Here is a 19,060-nt window from a genome sequence, read left to right on the forward strand (position 1 = left end):
CAGCCAGACCAGGACCGAGCCCAGTCAGTCAGCCAGACCAGGACCGAGCCCAGTCAGTCAGCCAGACCAGGACCAAGCCCAGTCAGTCAGCCAGATCATGACTGAGCCCAGTCAGCCAAACCAAAACAGAGCCCAGTAACCAAACCAGACCAAAAGTGAGCCCAATCAGCCAGCTAGACCAAAACTGGGCCCAGTCAGACCAAAACTGAGCTCAGTCAGACCAAAACTGAGCTCAGTCAGACCAAAACTGAGCTCAGTCAGACCAAAACTGAGCTCAGTCAGACCAAAACTGAGCTCAGTCAGCCAACCATGCCAGAACTCAAATCAACCCATCAGCCAGCCAAAGAACAAATTTATGACAGATAACCATCTAGACCAAGGGTCTCCAAACTGTGGCCCTTTGCTTGCTTTTATCAGGCCCTTGGGGCACTCTTTCATCCACTGATACAAACAATGGGGTGTAATTCCCCCTCACTGACACCAAATAAGGGGCACAATTCCTCCAAATGACGCCAATAATGGGGCAAAATTCCTCCCAATATCATTAACAACATGGATCAATGACACCAATGATGACACAATTCCTCCTGCTGACACCAACGATATTGTTTTTTCCCCACTGCCTTCGGCCCTTTTCCACTCCCAGTGACCCCAGTCCGGCCCCCCTAAAGTCTGAAGGACAGTAAACTGGCCCTTTGTTTAAAAAGTTTGGAGACCCTTGATCTAGACTAATAAATTAAACTTGGGGTGATGAATTACTTTCCAGACAAGAAATACATTTTGAATGAGAGTAAATACCAAGTTTCTCACCTGAGCTAAAGATATAGAAAACATTTTCTTCAAACCTTCCCTCCATTTTTTAGGGCCTTGCTAGGCTATAGCCTTAAAAAGAAAGGGTGCTGCATCCTTGTGATCTTTTATTGCTTCCATGTTGTTCAAATAGAAATAGCAATAAGGAATATTCAGGGGTTTTGGCCAAAAGTGCTTCAGCTGATTATAACCAAACAGTTCCTCCTGATGTGCCCCTATGATATACTGTAAGGGCTCTTTCACACGGTCCCGCTGATCCCCGATGAGCCGGCGGATGACAGGGCGGTCCCCGCACACTGGGCAGGGACCGCCCTGTCTTTTCTCTGCTCTCCTCTATGGGGGGATCGGATGAACAGGGACCGTCTGTCAGTGTTCACCCGATCCACAGACGGATGGAAGAATAGGGTTTTCCTCCATCTGCAGAATCGGAGGATTGCAGAACCGGGTGAGATCGGGCGTCAGCGGATGTCCGCTGACACCCGCAATCTCATAGGGACCAATGTATGTCCTCTTTTCATCCGTACACGGACAGATGAAAAAGCGGACATACGGTCCGCCCGTGTGAAAGAGCACTAACAAGGAAAATTCTTTGAGCTACTCTTTAACCCCTTCCCACCCACCTCAGCATTCTTTTAAAAGGTTTTAAACATCTGGGGGGCAAAAATGATCAGCAGTCATGTGACCATGTGATTGGCTGTCACAGTGGTCACATGATCAGAAGCCAGTCCCGCTGGCTACAGATTGTTAGCCAGGACTGAGAGCTGTTAGTCTCTGGACTGGGAGCACACAGGGAGTGTGCCATCAGCAAGAAAAACGCCAGCCACCCAATGACGGATATGTGTGGTGTGTGGGTGTTTAAACCCAACCTTTTGCTGCCAAACATATGTGTTAAGCAGGCGACAACAAGTGAAGGCTTAGTTCATCTTTAATAACTTTTTTTTTTTTTTAATCCATATGCATTACAGAGAGGGGAAACCCATGGAAGAAGCAACTTCAAAAGAAAAGGTAATTAAAAAAAATGGAGTACAGCATTTTACTGTACACTTAAGCTGTAATGCAGCCCTCAAAATTTCCACTCGCCTACTAGCATTTGGCGAGTGGATTTAAGCTGGGGGCGAGTGATGACAGGGCTGCATGACCAATCTCCCTCCAATCTGTGCCTACACTTAGAGTCCGGATGAGATTGGCGGCTGAAGAGGAAAGGTGCATGCTCGGGAAAAGTAGTCTGGTGAGCCGCGCACAGGCAGAGCAGTACACAGGTGCTCTACTTACAATTCTCATTAAGCCATGGGACCCAACAGTATGACCTCTCTGAGCTTGCCCCCCTCCCCCGACCAATGTAGCTGGAGAGCAGAAAGTAATGAGTGAGGTGGAGGATTGCAAAAATTACCACTCCGGTGCAGCGCTCACTGAAAGTTGCTCTGACATGAGAGCGGCAGCATTCTAGTTTGTGCAGTTTTCTTCTCCTTGTGCTCTATGTAAGAGTCCAGGAGTTCAGCCTGAGCACTGTGAACAGACTGCTCTCAATGTGTGCTGTGCGCTGTCAGTGTGCGCTGTGCTATGGTGTCAATGGCTGTGCAGTTGTGTGGATCTCAGCGCTGGATTGTACTCCCTCCCGCTGTGCTGCAGCTCCTCTCCTCTCCTTTCTGCCAGCCTGAATAAAAGGGGGAAGTGGGGACATGCAAGCGTGGAGCCGCACACACAGGCTCCTGATGATGAGATGAATGGGAGAGAGAGAGAGGATGGATGGGAGTTGCAGAGGAGACAGCAAGAGAATGGGGAAGAGACCCAATTCTAGTGCCCTGTCCCTCTGGTCTGCCCCCAGTGCCCTGTCCCTCTGGTCTGCCCCCAGTGCCCTGTCCCTCTGGTTTGCCCCCAGTGCCCTGTCCCATTTTGTTAAAGTTGTTGTTGGTAATATTTAATTTTGTAACTTGATTCTGCATAAAACATTGTCATTCCATGAGATAATCTACGAGGCGTGTTTACGGGTGCAATTAGGCGCAAGGCAGTGTATGAATTAGGTGGGGCAACTGGTGGCGAGTAACTCTTGAGGCCTGGCTAGAAGCTCAGGACTTGAAATTTTGAGCCCTGCTGTAATGCATATGGGATTTTTATTAAAAAAATCAAATAAAAGGTGAAATAAACATTTAAGCCCATCCCACTTACAAAATACATAAAGATAAAAAAAAAGGGAATAGCCACCTTTAAATTACACCAGTTTAGGTGAACTCCTACAATATAAGGAACGTGATAATAATACATATATAAATGCTGTGACTTCTTTCAATAACTAACTGACAAGAAAATCTACATTAATTATCACTGTGTAGGCAGAGATGAAGCTGGAATTATTAGCAGGGTCAGTGGGTCACAATCAGACAATCAGAGAGAGAGGAGTGTAAATGAGCTAAAAAAATGATCACACTTATGTACACAAAAATTTTTGTTTTTCTATAAAGAGCCGTCAATGAAGGTGACGAAGTACAGAGATCAGGGATGCAGCTACATCCATTGTTATTAAAAAAAAAAGTCATAAAACATCAAAAGTTAAGGAAGTCAGAAAGAATAAAACTTATCTTTACCACAATTACAACTTTAACAATGAAGGACCCTTAAATGTAAAGGTACATTAAAAGGGACCATGCCTGCAGAGCTGAGCAGTGGGGAATAACAGGTCTTGGAGGAGAGAGGATCCCATTTAACCAATTGAGGACCGCCCACCGCACATACTGCGGCAGGGCGGCCGCTCTGTGCCAGATCACGTACCTAGTTTGTGATTTGACCTTTCCAGGTCTGGGACGGGCACCACCAGTGACCCGCTTTTGCTGTGATCACACACACAGTAGGATCCCAGCGGCGGGTACCGCGCACTTAAAGTCCGCCGATTATACAGAACACAGGCGGAACGGCGATCTGCCTATGCAAACAAGGCAGATTGCCGTTCTGCCAGTAGGGAAGGTATTGATCCTGTGTTCCTGCAAAGGAGCATGGATCAATGCCTTCCTCTAGCCAAATAACCTCACCCACAGTGAGAAAGCACAGGCTAGTCACACAGTTAACCTTTTTATTGCCCCTGATGTTAACCCCTACCCAGCCAGTGTCATTAGTACAGTGACAGTGAATATTTTTTAGCACTGATGTATTAGTGTCACTGATCCTCAAAACGTGTCGTAAGTGTCAGATTTTTTCCTCTGCAAAGTCGCCGATTGTCGTCATTAATTGTAAAAAATAGATAAATAAATATATCCCATAGTTTGTAAACCCTATAACTTTTGCGCAAACCAATCAACATTTTTTTATTGGGTATGTTTTAGCATAAAGTAAAAAATATTATAATTTATTTTTCAAATTTGTCTTATTTTGTTTATAGCTCTCCTGCGCAAACTGATGTACCTGTACGTCGCACCGAGCTTGTGAGATTGCGCACTCCCGCGGGTCCGGCAGACTTGATATCCGCCCGCGACCGCTCTATATAGAGGCAGAACGGAGATCTACCACTGTAAACAAGGCGGATCCCCGTTCTGACAGGGGACATCTCAGAGATCTGCGGTTTCCAGTGATCGGGAACAGTGATCACTGTCATGTCCCAGGCAGCCCATCCCTACAATTAGAACACGCTGAGGGAACACATTTAACTCCTTGATCGCCCCTAGCGTGAACCCCTTCCCTGCCAGTGCTATTTATACAATGATCAGTGTATTTTTATAGCACTGATCAATGTAATAATGTCACTGGTCCCCAAAAAGTGTCATTTGGGGTCAGATTTGTCCACCGCAATGTCGCAGTCCCGCTAAAAATCGCAGATCACCGCCATTACCAGTAAAAACAATAAAAATAAAATAAAAAGTCCCTAAATCTATCCGATAGTTTGTAGACGTATAACTTTTGCACAAACCAATCAATATACGCCTATTGCGATTTTTTTTTTACCAAAAATATGTAGAAGAATATATATTGGCCTAAACTGATGAATAAATTATTGTTTTTTTTATATTTTTGGGGGGAAAAAAAGTTTTATATATATATTTTTATTTTTTTAATTATCACTCTTTTTTTTTGTTCATAGCGCAAAAAATAAAAACCGCACAGTTGATCAAATACCACCAAAGGAAGGTTCTATTTGTGGGGGAAAGAAATTTTGTTTGGGTAGTACATTGCATGACCGCGCAATTTTCAGTGAAAGCGACGCAGTGTTGCATCGCAAAGAAATGGCCTAGTCGTTAAGGGGCCAAATCCTTCCGGGGCTGAAGTAGTTAAAGTAATGCAGTGCCAGATCGCAAAAAATGGCTTGGTCATGAAGGGGGTTAAACCTTCCGAGATGACGTGGTTAAGGAAAAAAAATAATAAAGAGATGAGAGATTATATATATATATATATATATATATATATATATATATATATATATATATATATATATATATATATATATATATACACACACACACACACACACACACATATATACACACACATACATACATACATACATATATACACACGCACACACACTGAAACATCTCTTGGAGTTGGCACGGTCACTGGCCTACAAAGTCATATGGGTGTGAACCTCACCTTAAAGGGTCATTAAGGGCAAACTTTTTTTTTTTTTTTTAAATAACAAACATGTTATACTTACCTCCACTGTGCAGCTCGTTTTGCACAGAGTGTCCCCGAATCCAGTCTTCTGGGGTCCCTCGGCGGCTGTCTTGGCTCCTCCTCGCAAAAGCTTTCTACCTTCATGCGAGCGAGCGAGCATGGTGGAAAGCTTTTGCGAGCGCACTCCCGTGATACAGCAGAGGGCATAGCCGCTGACTGTATCACTCGGCCCTGCCCCCGGCGCACCGCGTCATCCGCTGTGATTGACAGCAGCGCCAGCCAATGGCTGCGCTGCTATCAATCCGCCCAGCCTAGCCAATCAACGGCCAGGCTGGGAACCGAAGACGATCACATGGATGCGCGCGGGACTTTCGAGGGGTCAGGTAAGTAAAACGGGGGTTCGGGGGGGGGGGGGGGCGGTACCATCGGATGTTTTTTCACCTTAATGCATAGGATGCATTAAGGTGAAAAAACATTTACCTTTACAACCCCTTTAATAACTGGTGGCAGCAGGCCAGGAAATAAACGTAATAAAGAGGTATCAACTAAACTGACTATGTGTCTTGTGGTAGGTAGTAAAAATGATGGGAACATTTATGAGGATCTAGCTACATGCTAGTGGAGACAGATGACATATATACTGGAAGACGCACATGAAATGACTGTAAAGTAAAGCAAATGCACCAGGCTAATGGGATTTCCATTCGCACAACGTGTACATTCATCATTCTGTGACCAAGAAGACTTACCAGGATACCAGCATTCTTTATGGCCAGAGGAAGACCGAGGAGGCCCGTCCCAATGTTCCCTTTCAATACATGAATCAATGTCTGTACAAACCTGGAGAGACAAAGACATGGCTATTAATCAAAACATCTGCTCAACAGGTTGCTTCACTGTATCCATCATGGGGCACAGAAACCCAAGTACAGTTCATGGAAGTGGCTGTAGTTTAAAGCATTTCTATGATCAAAATGTAGAATCATTTATTCATTTCCGCATTGTATTTCAATTATTTCTAACCCACTACTAGTGACCACTTCAGCTCCATTGCCTTTTTTTTTTTTAACACTTTCCGTTTACATGTAATGATCAGTTGTTTGCTACAAAATTAGTTTAAAACCCCCAAACATTATTTATATATATATATATATATATATATATATATATATACACACACACAGTGAGGAAAATAAGTATTTGAACACCCTGCTATTTTGCAAGTTCTCCCACTTGGAAATCATGGAGGGGTCTGAAATTGTCATCGTAGGTGCATGTCCACTGTGAGAGATATAATCCAAATTTTTTTTTCCAGAAATCACAATTTATGATTTTTTAACTATTTATTTGTATGATACAGCTGCAAATAAGTATTTGAACACCTGTCTATCAGCTAGAATTCTGACCCTCAAAGACCTGTTAGTCTGCCTTTAAAATGTCCACCTCCACTCCATTTATTATCCTAAATTAGATGCACCTGTTTGAGGTCATTAGCTGCATAAAGACACCTGTCCACCCCATACAATCAGTAAGAATCCAACTACTAACATGGCCAAGACCAAAGAGCTGTCCAAAGACACTAGAGACAAAATTGTACACCTCCACAAGGCTGGAAAGGGCTACAGGGAAATTGCCAAGCAGCTTGGTGAAAAAAGGTCCACTGTTGGAGCAATCATTAGAAAATGGAAGAAGCTAAACATGACTGTCAATCTTCCTCGGACTGGGGCTCCATGCAAAATCTCACCTCGTGGGGTCTCAATGATCCTAAGAAAGGTGAGAAATCAGCCCAGGACTACACGGGAGGAGCTGGTCAATGACCTGAAAAGAGCTGGGACCACCGTTTCCAAGGTTACTGTTGGTAATACACTAAGACGTCATGGTTTGAAATCATGCATGGCACGGAAGGTTCCCCTGCTTAAACCAGCACATGTCAAGGCCCGTCTTAAGTTTGCCAATGACCATTTGGATGTTCCAGAGGAGTCATGGGAGGAAGTCATGTGGTCAGATGAGACCAAAATAGAACTTTTTGGTCATAATTCCACCAACCGTGTTTGGAAGAAGAAGAATGATGAGTACCATCCCAAGAACACCATCCCTACTGTGAAGCATGGGGGTGGTAGCATCATGCTTTGGGGGTGTTTTTCTGCACATGGGACAGGGCGACTGCACTGTATTAAGGAGAGGATGACCGGGGCCATGTATTGCGAGATTTTGGGCAACAACCTCCTTCCCTCAGTTAGAGCTTTGAAGATGGGTCGAGGCTGGGTCTTCCAACATGACAATGACCCGAAGCACACAGCCAGGATAACCAAGGAGTGGCTCTGTAAGAAGCATATCAAGGTTCTGCAGGGCCTAGCCAGTCTCCAGACCTAAACCCAATAGAGAATATTTGGAGGGAGCTCAAACTCCGTGTTTCTCAGCGACAGCCCAGAAACCTGACTGATCTAGAGAAGATCTGTGTGGAGGAGTGGGCCAAAATCCCTCCTCCAGTGTGTGCAAACCTGGTGAAAAACTACAAGAAAGGTTTGACCTCTGTAATTGCAAACAAAGGCTACTGTACCAAATATTAACATTGATTTTCTCAGGTGTTCAAATACTTATTTGCAGCTGTATCATACAAATAAAGTTAAAAAAATCATACATTGTGATTTCTGGATTTTTTTTTTTTGATTATGTCTCTCACAGTGGACATGCACCTACGATAACAATTTCAGACCCCTCCATGATTTCCAAGTGGGAGAACTTGCAAAATAGCAGGGTGTTCAAATACTTATTTTCCTCACTGTATATATATATTTGTTTTTTTTAAAGAAGAGGCCGTAGAGAAAAGAAAATTGATGGGTCGTGCATGGTATTTGTGCAGAATTTTTTTGTAAAAGATATAACTAAAAAACTTTTTGAATTTTAATGCAAAAAAAAAAAAAACACAACACAATTGTAAAATATAAAAGATGATGTTATGCCGAGTAAATAGACACCAAACAAGTCACGCTTTAAAAGTTGTGCACACTCATGCAATGGCGACAAACAATGTCAATTTTACTATCCATAGGTGATGCTTTAAAAGCCTTTACAGTTTACCACTTTAGATTTATAGAGGTCTAAGGAAATTTTTTTATAAATGAGATAGAGAGAGAGAGAGAGAGAGATCAAGAGAAGAGAGAGAGAGAGAGAGAGAGAGAGAGAGGGGGAGGAGATTATATATATATATATATATATATATATATATATATATATATATATATACATACATACATACACACACACACACACACACATACATACATAGATATCTATCTATATACTGGAATTACTGACCATGATCTGACGTACGCAGCAATACCTTACATATGTGGGACGATCTCTGTTTGCGTGCATGCTTTCACTTATGCACGCAATCATTGTTGCTTTAGTACCAGCACCTTAGCAAAAGTACTCTTGTTTTTTTTCTTTTGCCTTTTTTTTTAGCACTTTTATTGCTTTCACAAGGAATGTAAACAGCCTTTGTGACAGTAATAGGCTTGTGACAGGTACTCTTTATGGAGGGATCTGGGGTCTATATGACCCCAGATCCCTCCTCTGCCATTAAAACCATCAAGATCAGTGTTTTTGATGGGTTTATTTTTTTTTAAATGGTGCCATTGACATCTGGATAAATCAGAAGTGCTGTCATGTCATCGCTTCCAGGTTACTATAATGAACTACCAATCAAAGCCAATGCCAGCTTTGTTTTGCTCTCCAGAGTATGCGCCAGCTGGTCGCTCAGATCTTTTAGAGCAGTGCTTGCAGGAATGCTGCAGGCTGCCATTAGAATGCCCCTATAGGAATTAAATGGGGTTGCAGCATGCATGCATGCAAAGGATAAAGAGGACCCAGCGTTGACACTGTTGCAAGAAAGTCTGTGCAGCACCAGGGAGGACTGCACAACGAAGATCACTGAAATGGGGGGAAAAGGCAGGTAGTGGACCAGGTGGGCTGCACTTAGGCAAGTGTGCATGCTTTAAAGTGGTTTAAAAGCTCAAGGTTTTTTACCTTCATGCTTTTTATGCATGAAGGTAAAAAAAAAAAATAGTATTACATCACATAAATGCTGCGCTACTCACAAAAAAAAAAAAAAAAAAATTGTGTATATATTTTTTTTTTATTTTTTTTTTTTTATTATTATTATAAAAAAAAAAAGAAAGCATGTAATATTAATATCTGAAATCACTATCACACACAGTATATCTGAAATATCGAAACACACAGTGAAAATCCATAATATGAAAATATAGAATATGAAGATCCACAATATAAAAACTGCAGTCAGCGATTAATAGAAGCAAATGATGCAGCGTGATTTCAGATAATTCTTCACATGTGTAACATCCCGCATCCTCCATCACGTAACACAAGGAAGATGTGACTCTCACACCAGAAGTCAGACAGTGCTTGATTAATACCATTTTAAGGGAAGGGGTGAAATCAAACTTTGCAGCTCAAATCTCCAATTCTCCTCCAGGAACCCCCACAGTATAAAGGGAATCATAAAGAAAAGAGCAACACGCTCCCAATAGTGTGAAATCTGGTTTGAAAGCTTTATTAACACAGTTAAAAACACTTACCGGTACATCAATGTTCTGTATACAGGGTGTTATATTTCAATCTGTTTAATAGGGCTTTTCAACAGTACACAGCATATGTTCCATAAATGTTGCGGTTACAGCATTTACTTTGTTCTCCAGAGAACAAAGAACGTAATCGAACAAAAGTGAACATCTCCTATGAGTAGAGTGCGTTATGTAGTTGTCAGTGGACATTTTTCTTCCTATAAAGCGCACCCTGTGGGCAAGTCATACATCACATTAAAGCACCCATCATATAGCATGTGCAAGGTATAAACTGAAACAGGACTTGACAAATTTGCTTGGAATCTAGGAGCCAGGTAAAAAAGTTAGGAGCCAGAAAACGCGCCCGTCTCGCGCGCAGAAGCAAACGCATACATGAGTAGCGCCCGCATATGTAAACAGTATTCAAACCACACATGTAAGGCATCGCCGTGATCGTTAGAGCGAGAGCAATAATTCTAGCCCTAGACCTTCTCTGCAACTCAAAACATGCAACCTGTAGAATTTTTTTAAACGTCGCCTATGGAGATTTTAAACAGTAAAAGTTTGTCGCCATTCCACAAGCGGACGCAATTTTGAAGCGTGACATGTTGGGTATCAATTTACTCAGCGTAACATTTTCTTCCACAACATAAAAAAAATTGGGCTAACTTTACTGTTGTCTTATTTTTTAATTAAAAAAAAGTGTATTTTTTCCCCAAAAAAATGCGCTTGTAAGACTGCTGCGCAAATACAGTGCGACAAAAAGTATTGCAACGACCGCCATTTTATTCTCTAGGGTGTTATATATATATATATATATATATATAAAATCTTTGGGGGCTCTAATTAGAGGGAATGAGATGGCAGTGAAAACACTGGGGAAGCTCCATTAGAATTGTTGGTTTACTTTACTACCACAAGATGGCGCCAGATCACAGAAGGAAGCTAAGGCCTGCAGAAGGCCACAAAGCCGCAGGCTCAATTACCATCCAGCGCGACAGGGGAGGTGGGGTATCCTGTGTCTCCATGCGCCCCCACTTCCCCCGCCGGCCGGTAATTGAGGCCGCGGCTTTGTGGCCTTCTACAGGCCTAAGCTTCCCCGGGCGCCAGGTCGCTAATTCTAGTCGCAATTGCGACCGGGCGCCCGAATTTTGTTGAACCCTGAACTGAAATATACCAAGACTTAACAGGGCCGTGCATATGACAATAAAAAGGTATACAGTGGGGCAAAAAAGTATTTAGTCAGCCACCAATTGTGCAAGTTCTCTCACTTAAAAAGATGAGAGGCCTGTAATTGTCATCATAGGTATACCTCAACTATGAGAGACAAAATGTGAAAACAAATCCAGACAATTACATTGTCCGATTTGGAAAGAATTTATTTGCAAATTATGGTGGAAAATATGTATTTGGTCAATATCTAAAGTTCATCTCAATACTTTGTTATATATATCCTTTGTTGGCAATGACAGAGGTCAAACGTTTTCTGTAAGTCTTCACAAGGTTGTCACACACTGTTTCTGGTATGTTGGCCCATTCCTCCATGCAGATCTCCTCTAGAGCAGTGATGTTTTGGGGCTGTCGCTGGGCAACACAGCCTTTCAACTCCCTCCAAAGGTTTTCTATGGGGTTGAGATCTGGAGACTGGCTAGGCCACTCCAGGACCTCGAAATGCTTCTTATGAAGCCACTCCTTCGTTGCCCGAGCGGTGTGTTTGGGATCATTGTCATGCTGAAAGACCCAGCCACACTTCATCTTCAATGCCCTTGCTGATGGGAGAAGGTTTTCACTCAAAATCTCACGATACATGGCCCAATTCATTCTTTTATGTACACAGATCAGTCTTCCTGTTCCCTTTGCAGAGAAACAGCCCCAAAGCATGATGTTGCCACCCCCATGCTTCACAGTAGGTATGGTGTTCTTTGGTTGCAACTCAGCATTATCTCTGCTCCAAACACAACGAGTTGTGTTTCTACCAAACAGTTGTACTTTGGTTTCATCTGACCATATGACATTCTCCCAATCCCTTTTCTGGGTCATCCAAATGCTCTATAGCAAACCTCAGACGGGCCCGGACATGTACTGGCTTAAGCAGGGGGAAACGTCTGGCACTGCAGGATCTGAGCCCCTGGCAGCGTAGTGTGTTACTGATGGTAGCCTTTGTTACGTTGGTCCCAGCTCTCTGCAGGTCATTCACTAGGTCCCCCCCGTGTGGTTCTGGGATTTTTGCTCACCGTTCTTGTGATCATTCTGACCCCACGGGGTGAGTCTGGTGTGGAGCCCCAGATCGAGGGAGATTATCAGTGGTCTTGTATGTCTTCCATTTTTTTATAATTATTGCTCCCACAGTTGATTTCTTCACAACAAGCTGCTTGCCTATTGCAGATTCAGTCTTCCCGGCCTGGTGCAGGTCTACAATTTTGTTTCTGGTGTCCTTCGACAGCTCTTTGGTCTTCACAATAGTGGAGTTTGGAGTGTGACTGTTTGAGGTTGTGGACAGGTGTCTTTTATACTGATAGCAAGTTCAAACAGGTGCCATTAATACAGGTAATGAGTGGAGGACACAGGTAATGAGTGGAGGACACAGGAGCCTCTTAAAGAAGAAGATACAGGTCTGTGAGAGCCAGAAATCTTGCTTGTTTGTAGTTGACCAAATACTTATTTTCCACCAAAATTTGCAAATAAATTATTTCCAAATCAGACGATGAGATTGTCTGGATTTGTTTACACATTTTGTCTCTCATAGTTGTGGGAGAACTTGCACAATTGGTGGCTGACTTAAAGCGGATGTGCCATGGGGAAAAAATATTAAAAGCCAGCAGCTACAAATACTGCAGCTGCTGACTTTTAATATTAGGACACTTACCTGTCCTGGAGTCCAGCGCTGATCGCAGCAGAGCACGAGCGATCGCTCGTCTCTCTGCTGCTCCCCTCGCCATCCACGCTGAGGGAACCAGGAAGTGAAGCGCTGCGGCTTCACTGCCCGGTTCCCTACGGCGCATGCGCGAGTCGCGCTGCGCCCGCCGATTGGCTCACACGCTGTGTGCTGGGAGCCGAGTGTTCCCAGCACACAACGGGCGATAGACGGGAAGGCAGAAAAACCCGTCTTTTGCCCGTAGCGTGTGGCCGGAAGTGGGTGCAAATACCTGTCTTTAGACAGGTATCTGCACCCCCCTCCCCCCTGAAAGGTGTCAAATGCGACACCGGAGGGGGGGAGGGTTCCGATCAGCGGGACTCCACTTTAGGGTGGAGAACCGCTTTAATACTTTTTTGCCCCACTGTAGATGTTTCTATCCTCAAAAAAAAAAAAAGAAGAAAAGTGCCCCTAAGGCATCACTGCACACTCAATGTCCTTTAGGATACAGTCGGCTCAAATCCAACAGAAAAAGAGAGGTTAGAAAAAGAGGAAAGAAAAGGAAGGAAGGAAGGGTGCCCCCATTAGCCGACGAGATAAGGAGGTCCATCCACTCTAGTCCACAGTAGAGATGTACTTAATCCAGGGGTTCCAGGTTTTGTGGATTTTGGTGACATTATTATAGGGGAGTTTATTATTCACCAAAATCCAGTTCTATTCATGTTTAACATAATCTAAGTACACCACAGCTGTCTTCCAACAATGCGGTATTGCGATTCTTGCTGCCAGAAGCATATATAGTATAAGCCGTTTAGGTCATTTCAATATATCAAACTCAAATTTTTGAAACTAGGCTGTTTCTGGGGCTCTGTTAAGATTGAGGTCCGTGACCCAGCATACGAGCATAAAAACTCTTTCCAAGACCAGGATGCCTTGGGGGATTGCCACCACACATGAGACATCATTCTCTGCTGTCCGCATTGAGAAGCAAAATAGTGGCATCTTTCAGATCACAATTTATCAGCGATAAGGGTCAATAATGAAGCACATCCAAGGCATCCTTATTAAGTTTAAGGATGGCACTGATAAAGGCTCCAATTTTCATCAAAGGGAACAGTGCCACCGTCCCTCAAATGGTTAAAATACAATGCCATAAGTGAGTAAGCAGTCCAAAAATACTTTTTATAGTAGCCCATCTAGTCCCCGGAACTTATGCAAGGACAGGGTCCTAAGTACTTTACGGAGTTCATTCTGAGGAATAGGTTGGTCCATTATTACCTATTGGGCAGTAGTGAGCTCCGGTAAGTGTAATGAAGCTGAGAATTGCTGTAAGGCTGAACGATCCTACCACCCCGCGTTAAGGTGTATAAAATTACTATAAAAATCATGAAACTCTTGTAGAACATGGGGAGAGTTTTGATTGTGTGTACGTCTCAAATGATACAGTGAAGTGAACAGCCTCAGATGATACACAGGGATGTGACAAATCTCCCTACATAAGTTTTACATGTATATCTGCTGTCTTCATCTTCATATACTGCTTAGAATAGTTCAGGGCTCTGATAATCTATTTATAGCAATTTCCCAAATGCAAAACGCTGGCTGCTTTTATCATATGTGACAGAGAACTTGACAGACAATTGCGCGGTCGTGCGGCGTGGCTTCCAAACAAAATTGGCGTCCTTTTTTCCCCACAAATAGAGCTTTCTTTTGGTAGTATTTGATCACCTCTGCGGTTCTTATTTTTTGCGCTATAAACAAAAATAGAGCGACAATTTTGAAAAAAATGCAATATTTTTTACTTTTTGCTATAATAAATATCCCCCAAAAATATATAAAAAAAAAAAAAAAATGTCCTCAGTTTAGGCCGATACGTATTCTTCTACCTATTTTTGGTAAAAAAAAAAATCGCAATAAGCGTTTATCGGTTGGTTTGCGCAAAATTTATAGCGTTTACAAAATAGGGGATAGTTTTATGGCATTTTTATAATTTTTTTTTACTACTTATGGCGGCGATCAGCGATTTTTTTTTGTGACTGCGACGTTATGGCGGACACTTTTTACACATTTTTGGGACCATTGTCATTTTCACAGCAAAAAATGCATTTAAAAATTGCATTGTTTATTGTGAAAATGACAGTTGCAGTTTGGGAGTTAACCACAGGGGGCGCTGAAGGAGTTTCGTTTCACCTAGTGTGTGTTTACAACTGTAGGGGGGTGTGGCTGTAGGTGTGACGTCATCGATCGTGTCTCCCTATAAAAGGGATCACACGATCGATGCAGCCGCCACAGTAAAGAACGGGGAAGCCGTGTTTACACACGGCTCTCCCCGTTCTTCAGCTCCGGGGACCGATCGCCGCACTCCAGCGGCGATCGGGTCCGCGGGACCCGCGGTCCCGGAGCTTCGGACCGGGTCGCGGGAGCGCGCCCGCGACTGGGTACTAGTACATGACGTACCTGTACGTACATGTGCCCAGCCGTGCCATTCTGCCGACGTATATGTGCAGGAGGCGGTCCTTAAGTGGTTGAAATGATCGTGTGTGGGCTACACATCATTTTTCAGGTTCTGAAAAACGACAAAAAAATAAATTCAACATGCTGCATTTTTTAACGTCGTTTTAAACAATGTCGTTTTTCGGGTTGTAAAAAATTATCGTGTGTGGGCTAAAACTACGTAAAAAACCTGCACATGCTCAGAAGCAAGTTATGAGACGGGAGCGCTCGTTCTGGTAAAACTACCGTTCATAATGGAGTAAGCACATTCATCACGCTGTAACAGACAGAAAATCGCGAATCGTCTTTTACAAACACGAAATCAGCTAAAGCAGCCCAAAGGCGAACGGAACTTCCCCTTTATAGTGCCGTCGTACGTGTTGTACGTCACCGCGCTTTGCTAGATCATTTTTTAAAATAGATGGTGTGTGGGCAACGTCGTTTTAATGATGAAGTTGGAAAAACGGTTTTTTTCATGCTGAAAAATGATCGTATGTACGCGGCATCACAACTGCTTCTCCTGACGAGGTCTTATATTTAATGAAAGAACTACAAACTGTCACCAACCTCACAGTCTACCTCAAAAATTGTACCCCCCAGAGAGAATGAATTTGCAGCCACTATGCCGTCCATATGCTAGGCTCCCCGCTTTCCAGGACATATTTTCTCCACATTCCAGTCACATCTGTGACACTTTCACTCCTGAGAAAATTACTATCCAAGGACAAACATACAATGGAAGAGTCCTACAGAAAATGATCCTCATTTACATTAAAAGAAGAAGAGCTTATCTGGGGATGAAAACGTCTTTCCCCCTCCTCACCATGTAAAACATGGGATAGTATGCTTAACATGCCAAACGATACTTAGCAAGAAATAATTGAGTAATGAAGTTGTGCATACGTGAATGCTGTGTACATTAATCTCTGTCAAAGCACGGTGCCCTTTTAATTCGAAGCAAAGCTCTTTGAGACACATACCATTTGTCCTCTGAGTGACATACAAGTTACACTGTTGTCACTTCTTACCGAAGTTTGTAAAGGAAAAATATCGTTAACCACTTGCTGACGGCCGTACGACTTTATACGGCCTCAGCGCGGCTCCCAATCTCTAACAGGCCGTCTTTTTACGGCCGCCCCTTTGCACGTTCCCCGCGCGCGCTCCCGAGCGCGCAGCGGGGAACTGCTGTGCTGGCCGTGTCCCTTGGACACAGCCAGTCACAGATCGCCGTGAACGGCCAATCGGAGCGGCCGTTTCCTAGGCGATCTGTGCGGCCAATGAGAGATGATCTCATATGTTTACATATGAGATCATCTCTCATTCCTGGCTCTCACAGACATCGGTGCTGTCAGGGGAGAGAGGAGACGGATCTGTGTCTCTTGTACACAGATCGGTCACCCCCCCCCCAGTCACCCCCCTTCCCCCACAGTTAGAACACTAATTAGGGTACACATTTAACCCCTTCCTCACCCTCTAGTGTTAACCCCTTCCCTGCCAGTCACATCTATACAGTAATTGGTGCATATTTATAGCACTGATTGCAGTATAAATGTGAATGGCGCCAAAAATGTGTCAAAAGTGTCCGATGTGTCCGCCATAACGTCGCAGTCCCAATAAAAATCGCAGATCGCCGCCATTACTAGTAAAAAAAAAAAATAATAATAATAATTCTGTCCCTTATTTTGTAGGCGCTATAACTTTTGCGCAAACCAGTCGCTTATTGCGATTTTTTTTGATTTTTTTTACTAAAAATATGTAGAATACGTATCGGCCTAGATTGAGGATAAAAAAAAAAAACGTAAAAAAAAAAAATTGAGCTATTTATTATAGCAACAAGTAAAAAAATGTTTTTTTTTTTCAAAATTGTCACTCTATTTTTGTTTATAGCGCAAAAAAATAAAAACCGCAGAGGTGATCAAATACCACCAAAAGAAAGCTCTATTTGTGGGGAAAAAAGGACGTTAATTTTGTTTGGGAGCCACGTCGCACGACCGCGCAATTGTCAGTTAAAGCGACGCAGTGCCGAATCGCAAAAAGTCCTCTGGTCAGGAAGGGGTTTAAGTGCCCAGTAAGGAAGTGGTTAATTAGATCATCAGTCATCCACAGCAAAACAAAGAGGACAAATGCTACTTAAGGAAGAGTCCAAAGAAAGCAGTTATTTTCAATATGTCATAAATAGAAATGAGTGAAATGAACAGGTTTTCATTTCTCTGAAAATTTGGGCAAAAATTGGGGGATCAACAGACAAAGCAAAAGTTTTTTTTTTTTAAATGTTCTAACTAAGTTCCTTTTAGCTAGTGCATTGTTGGTTCACTTAACTTTTACTACAATTAAAAAAAAAAAATATTTAGAAAGGAAATGGAAGGAAAAGGTAAGTGAACCAACACTGCACTAGCTTAAAGGAACCCATTTAGAAAATAAAAAACAAACCTTTAAAACCCCAACCACTTAAGGACCGCCTCCTGCACATATACATCAGCAGAATGGCACGGCTGGGCACAAGCACGTACCTGTACGTCCTCTTTAAGTGCCCAGCCGTGGGTCGCAGGCGCGCCCGCGACCCGGTCCGAAGCTCCGTGACCGCGGGACCCGCGGACCCGATCGCCGCTGAAGTCCCCGGAGCTGAAGAACGTGGAGAGCTGTGTGTAAACACAGCTTCCCCGTTCTTCACTGTGGCAGTGTCATTGATCGTGTGTTCCCTGATATAGGGAAGCAAGATCAATGATGTCATACATCCAGCCCCGCCCCCCTACAGTTAGAAACACATATGAGGTCACACTTATTCCCTTCAGCGGCCCCTAGTGGTTAACTCCCAAACTGAAATTGTCATTTTCACAGTAAACAATGCATTTTTATAGATTTTTTTGCTGTGAAAATGACAATTGTCCCAAAAATGTGTCAAAATTGTCCAATGTGTCCGTCATAATGTCGTGGTCACGAAAAAAAAAAAAAACGCTGATCGCCGCCATTAGTAATAAAAATAATTAATATAAAATGCAATACAACTATCCCCTATTTTGTAGACACTATACATTTTGGACAAACCAATCGATAAACGCGTATTGCGATTTCTTTTACCAAAAATATGTAGAAGAATACGTATCGGCCTAAACTGAGGAAAAAAACTTTTTTTTATATATTTTTGGGGGATATTTATTATAGCAAAAAATGAAAAAATATTGAATTTTTTTCAAAATTGTCGCTATATTTTTGTTTATAGCGCAAAAAATAAAAACCGCAGAGGTTATCAAATACCACCAAAAGAAAGCTCTACTTGTGGGAAAAAAATGACGCCAATTTTGTTTGGGAGCCACGTCGCATGACCGCGCAATTGTCAGTTAAATCGACGCAGTGCCGAATCACAAAAACTGGCCAGGTCCTTTACCTGCATTTTGATCCGGGTCTTAAGTGGTTAAAGCTGAAGTTTAGGCATGGTAATGTTTACATACCGTAGTTACGTTGGTTCAGCTTGGACCAATGTAAGTACCTATGGGACCTCCTGGAAGCTGGAAATCACTGCAGTAGACACTGCTACTCTAGTGATCTCCACTAGCTTCCTGGTCCTGTGCCGAGAGCTTTCCCTACTACCTACTGAACATAGGAGGATGCCCACTTGTCATGGACCCTATTCCCATTTTCTCTATTAATGCAAAGTGTTCTCTAATTTGGACAATGTTGAAATTGTGATTTCACTGCCCTGCTGGTTCACCTCACCCGA

General features: G+C 43.0%; 1 protein-coding gene across 2 annotated transcripts in view; it reads right to left on the reverse strand.

Moving 5' to 3' along the window:
• The window catches only part of SLC36A4 (solute carrier family 36 member 4), a 363,728-nt gene that overhangs the window by 279,483 nt on the left and 65,185 nt on the right, over nucleotides 1–19,060 (reverse strand). For both annotated transcript variants that reach the window (XM_040340141.1, XM_040340142.1), the window contains exon 3: nucleotides 6,156–6,246. In XM_040340141.1, coding sequence (XP_040196075.1) covers nucleotides 6,156–6,246 — 91 coding nt within the window. The remainder of the gene's footprint in view (nucleotides 1–6,155; nucleotides 6,247–19,060) is intronic.

This window comes from Rana temporaria, chromosome 2 (assembly GCF_905171775.1).
Source record: "Rana temporaria chromosome 2, aRanTem1.1, whole genome shotgun sequence".
NCBI classification, from domain to species: domain Eukaryota; kingdom Metazoa; phylum Chordata; class Amphibia; order Anura; family Ranidae; genus Rana; species Rana temporaria.